The sequence below is a fragment of the Panicum virgatum genome, chromosome 2K (genome assembly GCF_016808335.1).
Source record: "Panicum virgatum strain AP13 chromosome 2K, P.virgatum_v5, whole genome shotgun sequence".
Lineage (NCBI taxonomy): Eukaryota > Viridiplantae > Streptophyta > Magnoliopsida > Poales > Poaceae > Panicum > Panicum virgatum.
Genome location: NC_053137.1, coordinates 359975 through 370950, shown reverse-complemented (window position 1 = coordinate 370950; position 10976 = coordinate 359975). Strand labels below are relative to the sequence as shown.

Sequence of the window (10976 nt, the reverse complement as noted above, 5' to 3'; positions counted from 1 at the left end):
TTGTTACCAAGATCGAAAAATGAAAAACAAGTAAAAAGTGTACATCATATCATCTCATCCCAAAGAAGAAGCAAGGTCCAGAATTTGAGAATATATATATGATCGCGCGCGAATGATGTGACCGAGACAGACGGACTCAGATTGCTCATCATCGATCAGACTATTCTTCTTAATTATAATTAGGAAGAGCGAGTTTGGATATGCAACAAGTCAGCAAGCGCAACCATGCATTTTCTTGCTTTCGTTCACATGCATGGCCGGCCGGACTATATATATGGCCGTTGATATATTCAACGGACTTTTATCTAGTCTCAAGTCTGAACAAACCAGGTTGAAAATTTGGGGCAGCTAGCCTACTTTATACATATATATCCACACATACACAAAGGGCTTTGAATGGTTAATGCCGGAAGCGCGCCGTCTTGTCCGCCGTACGTGCAGACCTGGTGCAACTACATTCCCTTCCTGTTCGAGTACAGTAATATTCTTCTTCTTCCTATCCATTTTCGAAAGAAAACAGAAATAAAATCCAGTGTAAAATAAACTAACCCAGTTTGATCGTAAACAAATTTTGGTTTCAATTATTATCATGTACGTAGTACTATTATTACACAGTATATATCTTCTTTTTTTTCTTCAATTGACGTGGATAATAATATTGCCTCTCTGTTTTTTGTTTTTTGTTTTTTGATAGGGCCGGGGCCGGGGCCGGGGGAATATTTGACCGACTCTATCATTTTCATTTATATGCTGATTCTTGTAATTGTCTAGTAGTATATATAGTACTGGATTAATCATCCAACTAACAATAAGTCGAGTGATTAATCTCAATAATTAGATACCGCTACTCTTTCATCTATATTGTAGATTAGTATTAAGCAACGCAACGGCCAGATATCTTTAGGACAGGCCAGCGCAAAGTCAAACCTAGCTAGCTAGCTACCTCAGCACCGCGCGGGCGGGATTAATTAGGATAATCTCTCCAAGTCAGCAATAACTGAGAGCATCATGCACAGCTAGCTCAGCTCATCAGTTGCCATTCGTAACGGTTACTCCATCGTTCATAATAGTCTGCAGGGAGTAGTAGTGCAGATGAAGAGAAGAATAATATACACTCTGCTAGCTAGCTAGCTGTGTCCGTGTCCGTGTCTATATAAGGAGCACCCGGCCCCTCCTCCTCCTTGAGCACTCTCTCCTCACCCATCCTCGATCTAGCCGGCCGGCCAGCCAGCTAATAGTATTACTCTCCTTGGGTGTAGTGTAGTGGTCTGTCGATTGAGGTAGCTGGGATCGATGGCCGGCGGCGCCATCGTGAACACGGCCGGGGGCAAGGACTACCCCGGCAAGCTCACCCTCTTCGTCTTCTTCACCTGCGTCGTGGCCGCCACCGGAGGCCTCATCTTCGGATATGATATCGGTATCTCAGGTCAGTCGTAATTCCTTACTAGCTTGTTGCTGTATATCGATCTCGATTCTCGATCACCTGCTGCATCGATCGTCGTCCTTGCTTTAATTCTCACCTGCTGACCTGCGGGCCTGCAGGCGGCGTGACCTCCATGGACCCTTTCCTGAAGAAGTTCTTCCCGGAGGTGTTCCGGAAGAAGCAGGAGGCCAAGACCAACCAGTACTGCAAGTACGACAACCAGCTGCTGCAGACCTTCACCTCCTCGCTCTACCTGGCCGCGCTCGTCGCCTCCTTCTTCGCCGCCACCGTCACCCGCGTCATGGGCCGCAAGTGGTCCATGTTCGGCGGCGGCCTCACCTTCCTCATCGGCGCCGCGCTCAACGGCGCAGCCAAGAACGTCGCCATGCTCATCGTCGGACGCATCCTCCTCGGAATCGGCGTCGGATTCGCCAACCAGGTACTGAGGATGATGCAGTACTACTACTCATACATACACTTCTTTGAAGAAATTTATTTTGAATCAAGGGGGAAAAGATTTTATTGATTAATTGGATATTTATTTACAGCTAGCAAAAAGAAACACTTTTTTTTTAAATTTCCGGCCAGCCTGCATTAGCTAGCCCCCAAATTAAGCTTATATTATTATGTGGTTGATATGTACATGCCGAGTTCATTTTGTTTGTTTCGACGGCAGGTAGTTAAAATGAACCATCTATCTGATGATCATAATAGTGCATGAGACAAAATGGATATATTATTTTCTAGTTGTTGTAGCTACCTAGCTACAGTTGGTTGTTATATATGACAGCTTAATAGGATCGAGGCAGCGGCGATTCCGTCAATGATCATACGTGGTATATAAGATAGGGATAGCTAACTATATATCACTAGTTTATAACTACTGTATAGTAGCAGAGCAAGTAACGGGCATGTGCAAGGTCAAAGCTGGTAGGCTAGTTTATTGGCAGCAAGCAGCTCTATCTAGTTGCATATATATATAACTGTAGTGGATGCATATATATGCATGCTTCCCAAAGTCCAAGCTAGATAGCAACACAATTCAAAGATGACGATGCTAACTTTTCTTTTCTTCTCCTTCAATTGTTTTTTTTTATTTTCTTTTTCTCCAGAGACAGTAGTGAGCCAAAGATGCGTGTTCACTTCTAGGAGGTTGACTGTTTTGTCTCTTCACCTCATTTATTTCTACCTAGCTATATACATAGCTTAATTATTGCCGGTGTCATAGTAGCCTGCTTGTTCATTGTCCTGCTCTCAGCCGTTGATCTTGACTCTTTATATTATTAATAACATATATATAGTATTTTGCTTTTCAAGTGCCAGCATCTCATCTGTTTTAGTTTTTTACCCGAGCTTAGTTAGCATCATTATCCTCTTATTAATTAATTCAATTATTTCAGAGCCTAGCTTGCTGCATTTTTTGCATATAAAACACTATATTGAAGGGTATATGTAGGCGGCAACGCCAAGTTGTCGAATATATTGGAATATATACGTAGTATAGTATGTTCATTGAAGTAGCTAGCAGCTAGCTGTAAGCAGGTCGACATCACCAAGGTTCACGTGAAAACCTTAATTCCATTAATTAAAAAGCAAGCTGCTTGATATCTCTCCTTCTCTTTGTAAAGATGATTCAGACACAAGGTTTCATGTGACACTATGGATTAGATCAAGCAATATATATATATATATATATATATATATATATATATATATATATATATATATATATATATATATATATATATATATATACAGCTATCAGCTATTAATTAAAGCTCATCCATCTAGTTTGTCAATTTGCAATCAACTACTGTACCCATTTGAAGATGCACATCCGGATTGTCCTCACCTTTTTCATCATCATCATCATATTCATATACAATTAAGTCACTCTTATTACTGAAAACCTTGATGTACTTGTTCCTGTGATTGGAGGGAAATCATACCATCATTTGGAATTATTTGTAGTCAAACTAAATTTTGGTAGAAAAAAAGTAGTGACTGGAGTATTTAGCAAGGTGGGCGCAAAAATCAAAGTTGAGAGAATTGTTCCGCACCGGCCGCCGTTGCTTTCTTTGACGATCTTGATTCCTTGAAAGACTTGACTAGTCATTCCTTGAAGCAGGAAAAATATATTATCAATCAACGGGCCTAGTATGTTAGAGACGTGACATGTGTGTGACTTGCTTGCCAGTCCAAGTGTCCAACATGTCGCTCGATCGGCATGCATAACCATTTCGTCTTCATGACTTGATGCACTGCACACAATTAATTTTATGCTTGTGTTCTTGAGTAGCGACCGCATCATATATATAGTACTAGTATATAATGTTCTTGTTCTTCTTCATCAATATAATAATTAATTTGTTAATTATACACACAACGTACGATATATAACCAACAATGCAATTAATAATATGAATGTTGCATGCATGCAGTCTGTTCCGGTTTACCTGTCGGAGATGGCCCCGGCGCGGCTCCGCGGCATGCTCAACATCGGGTTCCAGCTGATGATCACCATCGGCATCCTGGCGGCGGAGCTCATCAACTACGGCACCAACAAGATCAAGGCCGGGTACGGGTGGCGCGTCAGCCTGGCGCTGGCGGCGGTGCCCGCGGGCATCATCACCCTGGGCTCCCTCTTCCTGCCCGACACCCCCAACTCGCTGCTGGAGCGCGGCCACGCCGACGAGGCCCGGCGCATGCTCCGGCGGATCCGCGGCACGGAGGAGATCGCCGAGGAGTACGCGGACCTGGTGGCGGCGAGCGAGGAGGCGCGGCAGGTGCGCCACCCGTGGCGCAACATCCTCAAGCGCCGCTACCGGGCGCAGCTGACGATGGCGGTCATGATCCCCTTCTTCCAGCAGCTCACCGGCATCAACGTCATCATGTTCTACGCGCCCGTGCTGTTCGAGACGCTGGGCTTCAAGGGCGACGCCTCGCTCATGTCCTCCGTCATCACCGGCCTCGTCAACGTGTTCGCCACCGTGGTGTCCATCTTCACCGTCGACCGGCTGGGGCGGCGCGCGCTGTTCCTGCAGGGCGGCGCCCAGATGATCGTGTGCCAGGTGGTGGTGGGCTCCCTGATCGCCGGCAGGTTCGGGACCAGCGGCATCGGCGACATGCCCAAGGGCTACGCCGCGGTGGTGGTGCTCTTCATCTGCGTCTACGTGGCGGGCTTCGCCTGGTCCTGGGGCCCGCTCGGGTGGCTGGTGCCGTCGGAGATCTTCCCGCTGGAGATCCGGCCGGCGGGGCAGAGCATCAACGTCTCCGTCAACATGCTCTTCACCTTCTGCATCGCGCAGGCCTTCCTCACCATGCTCTGCCACCTCAAGTTCGGCCTCTTCTACTTCTTCGCCGGATGGGTCGTCATCATGACCGTCTTCATCGGCCTCTTCCTGCCGGAGACCAAGAACGTGCCCATCGAGGAGATGGTGCTCGTCTGGAAGTCGCACTGGTTCTGGAAGAGGTTCATCGCCGACGAGGACGTGCACGACGTGCAGATGGCCTCCAACAACGGCAACACCAAAAAGGGGGCGCCGGCAGATGCCTGATGAGATTCTTCTCTTGATTCTCTTTTCCTCTTTCTCCTCATTGCCTTGCCCATGCCCAGCCGGATTGATCGATGATGATTGTACATGCACATGCCCATGCCCATGCCCATGCCCATGCCCATGCCCTTCCTTCTTTGGACAGGCAACCAAGGCAGGCAGGCAACCAATTCTCTGTGTCTCAGCTCTTCTTCTTCTTGGCTTGTGATCCATCCATCCATCCATCCATGCTTGCTCCTCCCCTTCCGTGATTATTCCATCAAGTATTAATTTGTCTGTGCAAGGACTACGGAGTGTTTGTTGTTACGCCCATTAATCAATTCTTGCATGCAAAAGATGAACACAATGATCTATCTATCTCGTCAACAATCAAATACGTATGCAGGATTTCATTTCTGAGATACAGTAGCAGCAATGTCAACAGACACAACATATTATGACTTGAAAGAAATGCTTGCTAGTCTTATTGTTTCAAGCTTTATTCGTAATAAGGGAAAAAACTGAACACCAAAACTGATATAGTATATAGTGTACAAATCGTATTGGATGACATCAATAGCACTGCTCTGGTATGAAAGCACTGCTCTGCTTATTGTTCCGAGCTTTATTCAGAAATAAGACAAACAAAATGTGAAATCAGCAAAACTGGTGTCTCGTCTGTTCCTTCATGCACAACAGCGATAGGCTGCTTGACTGATCTTATTGCGTGTTTCCGTTTATCTGAGTCTGCTTCGCCGCATCTATGGACCTCACAATATGTTCGGTTGGTCTTGACCCAAGCAAAGTAGTCATGGGCATGTTCCGGGTCCATGAGTGCTTCAGCATGGAACCTGAGGCATATCCAGGGTGGGCATGCCGTGAGCTCTGTGACTTGTGAGAAGACGAGGCACCCACCATCCTGGAAGATTTGCGATCCGATCGGCCGCCGCGGTCAGCACGGTGTGAGGAAGAGATTTTGCGGCTATGACGGTCTGACACATCTTTTGAACCAGTTGCTCTAATAGGGTGCTTGTTGTACACAACAAGGTTTGGCAGGAGACCGAGCAGGTACTTCTTCAGGTGCTCATCACCTACATTCTTCTGTGCAGGGTTGCCATCAAGGTTAATGGCTTCTAGAGAATTGTAATTCGCAGCTAACTGCCCAAGGCCCTTTGATGTAGAAATCTTGTTGTGGCGTAAGTCCAGAAACTTAAGCTTCAGAAGGCGGTGAAGACCATCTACCTCACTGATCTTGTTACCCACCAGATATAACTCCTTCAACGAGGAGCAGGAGGCCAATCCTAACAAATGATCCAAAACACAAGTCAAGGCAAGCAAACAAATCTTCTTTCAGTTGACAAATCATATATGATTCAATTTACGAGGAAAGTATACAAGAATGGTTTCTCAAATCACTCGAGATAGATAAGAATCTAAAGCATAATGAATTCGCCAAGTCAGAATATGAAGATTGGGGAAAGGGGATGCAGATGACATAACAACCTATAATTGTTAATACCAACCAAGGAGAAAGTAAGGAAAAAAGTGTAAGATGTTGAAACCATACCATGGCCGATTCTAGATATCCTGTTATAACTGATATCCAGCAAGCGCAATCGTGTTAATTCTCTTAGGCCTTCGATAGTTGAGATGTTATTCTTCGACAGGCTTAGCATGTGAAGGCCTTTTGGAAGAGCTCCTGCAGTTACTCGCACTGTGCAGAACGACCCAAATATTAGAAACGTGATGCCGTAATCTTTAATGAAACAGGTGAGCAGTACTACCACCAGTCCACCACCACCCCTAAAAGAAAGAGAAGCAAAGACAAGCAGCATGCCACACAAAATTGTTGAACTAAGAGAGAAAAAGTGCATACCAATTGAGTTCCCTGATAAGTTCAACAAGCGTAAGCCTGAGAAAGCGCTCAGTCTTGGTATCGCAACCAAACCAAGGCTTGCCAACTGTGCCGACGATGAAGCAGGAGTTAATTTTGAAATATAAGTGTAGGCTATCTCCATGCCAAGTGGACTTTTAGCATCAGGCCGCACAGCACGAACACCAGCTGTTGGCTCACAAGATTCAGTCGAAGCAGAAATTGAACTTTCTCCTTGCTCATCCACAGTGATGGCATCCATATCAATTTGGTTGATCCAATCCTCAATTCTTTTAATGTTATAGGTTCTTGGAGTAAGTTCATTTGGGTCCCCATCAATATCAGTTTTATTGTGATCAGCTTCTCCACTAATGTCCTTTGTATCAGAAGAAATTTCCACTGAGTCAGGCACTTCAACAACAAGTGATTGGTGGTGTATGCTATCTCTGTTCCAAAGATTATCTTCTCTCTCTTTATCCATAGCTTCACTAAGGCCACCATCATTTCCAGAGTGGTGAAAAGCATGCCCTGAATCAGCACAGGAAGGGACAACTGGATCCACCGAGTTGTCAGTGCAAATGTATTTGCCATCCCAGTATTCCTGACCTACTAGAATCCCATCCCTGATAAAATTTTCTTCTGTGCTCCCGGTGGACCGTTGACCTCCTTCAGCAGCATCAGAGCAACCAACTGAGCCATTATCTTCAATGTTTAATGTCCGATATGCATCTGGAGAAGAAGGCGCGCAATACACATCCAAATTCGATGTACATCGGTGCATTTCACCACCACTCAGGTAGTCAACCTTCTCGTCAATCAATGAACATAAACCCTCAACAGATCGGCAACGAGACCCCAGTATCCCAGAATCAACAGAACCCTCTTGATCACTGGTGGTATCGTTCTGGAATATGGCAGATTGTGATCTTGGGAATTTGCTTTGGACATAAGATATGTGATGATGGCTATCGGAGTCAAGAGGTTCACAAAAGTCATGGCTGATCAGGTCAGATGAGGCATCAAAAGCATCCTCAATTTTTGGGCTGCACGCCTTACTAGATTCTCCAACAACTGCACTGCTCTTGAAACTAGAGTGGCGGCATTTGTGTTCATGATCTGTAAAATCACACTCAGTACCTTCGCTACAATTATGATCACGATCCTTTTGAAGAATGTTTCCAAGAGGCTGGCTCTTCTTTAGGTGCCAAACCTCCTTGCCCTCATCAGAGCATGCATATCTATTCAAATCTTCTGACCTGCAGCATCCTCGATGAGATGATGGGCTAGTGCCATAATGCCCGCTCATAGCTGAGCATTTATTTTCATCTGTCATCTGGTTTGGACTAGCTAACCCAGTCGTGGACTTCACCGTTTGTTCCTGAGAATCCTTCCTTGAAGCGGCACGCATGGCTTCATCTGCTGGGGGAAAACCCTCCTAATAGAACACAAGTTTATGAGGAACATTAGGAGCTAAATTAAACTGGTTTCTTCATGGGAATACAATGGGATGCAGTAAAATGCAAGAGGTATTTTTCTGTACCTTGGATCTGTGTTGTGTGGTAGAGGATGAAAAGCAAAAGAACCTAACCATAAGAAATCAACTCTGAACTGAACTGAACTGATCTTACACCGGATTGCTTTAATCACCAAGACACCAAAAACACTATGAAACAAATCACATTGCTGAATCACAGGACCTTTTCTAGAGAACTCAGCCAAGCAAATTTGTTACATCTCAGCTGCCGTTGGAAATTAGCCGTAATCAACAAAAAGACCTTCCAAGGCTCGGCGCAGTCTCCAGATGTAAGTTGGGCTTACTCCCAAAGGCAAAGATAGGCTTGTGAAGGAATTGTTGAAGGCCCACACCCACTTAGAGGTGCGAGATGTGTATGGTCTCTTGATATCTGCCAGTCTGAAAGAATGGTTTAGAAACTAGACAAATCCAGAAGGATGCATGTGGTCGAAAAATCCTGCAAAAAGACAAAGTATAAGAGAGTGAGTGCATTCCTTTTGACATGGGAAGCCTTGATAAAGTAAGCGAGCATGAAAGTTCTGAGAGGGGAAAAAAGGTTAACACTGCCACATTATACAATTTTCATGAAGCTATAAATTTTACCGAGCAAAGAATTATAATGGAGCAGTCCAAACCATGTCCAGTTTCTTTTGTACTACTACCACAATGGGACCGTTGCTGCCAGTGAGTTGCCAACATACTCAGCAACTAGTAGTACAAGTAAGCATTCCCTACTGGTTCAACACACATTGATCGGTTACAGTTAGCATTCAACTGAAATCGAATAAATATAAAGTTGTTCAGTTTCATGCCCCAAAAAGAGGAAAGGACATGAAAAGATTTCAGGTTGCCGTGAATGTATTCTACCCCAAATGTACAACAAAATTGCAATAAGAACGGCAGTGATAGGTACTAATGCAGATGGAACAGATTCTTTTAGATGCCGAATTGCCAGGATCCCATCACAGACCCATGACCAATCACAGTTTCCAAACGAAAAGGGGGTGTTGAGTACATGGATCTACCTTAATTATTGAGAGCTGGGAGGCTCCACCAGACACAGGAGCAAGGGGGAGGGTCTCCTGACCCCCGTGAGTGTGTGGGGGCTTTGTGCATGTTCCCCTGTGCGGCCAAAACGGCTGGGAGGCATCGCCATCGCAAGAGGCAGGGCCGCGTGTCCCCGCCCACGGCCACGGCTTCCCTCCCTCTTGCGATAGAAGATATCCAAGGCTAGCCACTGCCACGCGGATCAGACCAGAAAGAGAGGTACACAACTACCGGCACGTTGGTTCTCGCATCAGAGTACTACTAGTACTAGGACAATGACACCGCAATCACTGCGCGAATCGCAGCACATACTAGCATGACATGGTTTCTTCACTGCTCGATGGAAGGATTATGCAGATCGCGGAATCAAATTTCGACGGCAACGCAAATCAAATATACCGCGGCAAACCGAAAAAACAAATCCACTGCGAAACTGGTGGATTCGGCGCCGAAGATCTAGCGGATTCGATTCATGGGGTCACGAGCGCAAAGCAATCTAGGTTACGAGGGAGGGAATCTTACCGCGAGACGAGGACCGCAATCCAAGGCCGGCTGGATCTCCAGAGCCGCGGAGCGGAGCACGAGGACGACGGGGCCACGAGGCGGACGGATTGGCTACTGTGGGAGGAGGAGGAGGATGCTGGATGCCGCCGCCGCCGCCGCCGCGATTGGAGAGGGAGGAGGAGGTGTGGTTTCGGAGGGAGGAGGCAGAGAGGGGTGGGTGGGCGGTCGTCGGGTCTTGACTCTTGAGAGAGAGATGGTGGATCTGGTGCGTCCACGTTGCATCCAACGGCTGCAATCCGACCCCCGGAGGATTCGTTTCCTTGGCTGCTACGTACTACTACTAGGCCTGCGCCTTTTTTTTACTTCTCTTCTCTCTTTTTTTCATGGGGTCACGAGCGCAAAACAAAAACAAGAGTGTGCCTGCTCTGCACCAGGTAAATAAAACCGTAAAGCCTCTCCGACTTTATTTCAAACCATATTTATTGTTTTAGATGGGGACAGTATACAAATTTGTTGACTATACTATACTATAATAATATATGTGATGATGCGCTTGTTTTTGGTATTTTATTAATACGTCGTTGTCGGTTCCAGTTTCTCAAATTATTGTCCACAATGTTTCTAAAGTCATGCTGATTGTTGGGTATGAAAATAATAAAGTCATGGTCTAATAGGTTTGCCACGTTGCGTCTGCTGATTATACATGCTGGAAATGTCGAGCAAGTAAATGGTACATTTTTTTTAACACGAGGCTTGTACCAATAGATTTAGATTAATAAATAGTAAAATGCACAACAATTTGTATTTGTATGGTGGTAAGATGTTGACAGTGCACCACATTAAACCCTTTTGTTCCAGCTTTCGGGCTATCTGCATTCCTTACTTGTTTCCTAAATGCCTCTTTGTCCTAGGATTAGAAGCGGTAAAGGGTCCAATATTTTGAACTAAAAAATTTAAGGGCTGAGCTCTAATTTTATATAATTTTAAGCTAAAAATTTTAAGAGCTTCATTGGATTGTGAAGAGGCTACTAGGGCCATGGTTCATTACCACCTCTACATTTTTTTTGAAATAAAAGGTAAGAG

At 45.4% G+C, this 10976-nt stretch overlaps 2 protein-coding genes across 5 annotated transcripts; one reads left to right on the top strand and one right to left on the bottom strand.

The window, feature by feature from the left end:
* Window positions 1-1076: 1076 nt before the first annotated feature.
* Window positions 1077-5323, top strand: LOC120659961 (sugar transport protein MST3-like). Its single transcript, XM_039938265.1, has 3 exons — window positions 1077-1426; window positions 1543-1862; window positions 3865-5323. The coding sequence occupies exons 1-3, from the start codon at window positions 1294-1296 to the stop codon at window positions 4978-4980; spliced, it is 1569 nt and encodes a 522-aa protein (XP_039794199.1). The 5' UTR covers window positions 1077-1293; the 3' UTR covers window positions 4981-5323.
* Window positions 5324-5351: 28 nt separating this feature from the next.
* Window positions 5352-10110, bottom strand: LOC120659944. Of its 4 annotated transcripts, none has more exons than XM_039938237.1 (5): window positions 9912-10109; window positions 8370-8799; window positions 6833-8264; window positions 6524-6670; window positions 5352-6257 (listed from the first exon to the last, which is right to left on the bottom strand). In XM_039938237.1, exons 2-5 carry the CDS (start codon window positions 8418-8420, stop codon window positions 5677-5679), a joined length of 2211 nt encoding a protein of 736 aa, XP_039794171.1. In that variant the 5' UTR covers window positions 8421-8799; window positions 9912-10109; the 3' UTR covers window positions 5352-5676. The 4 variants fall into 4 exon arrangements, with proteins under 4 accessions (XP_039794171.1, XP_039794179.1, XP_039794188.1 ...); XM_039938245.1 differs by lacking the exon at window positions 9912-10109 and adding an exon at window positions 9368-9488 and having other exon boundaries at window positions 5401-6257; XM_039938254.1 differs by lacking the exon at window positions 9912-10109 and adding an exon at window positions 8946-9000 and having other exon boundaries at window positions 5401-6257.
* Window positions 10111-10976: the final 866 nt, after the last annotated feature.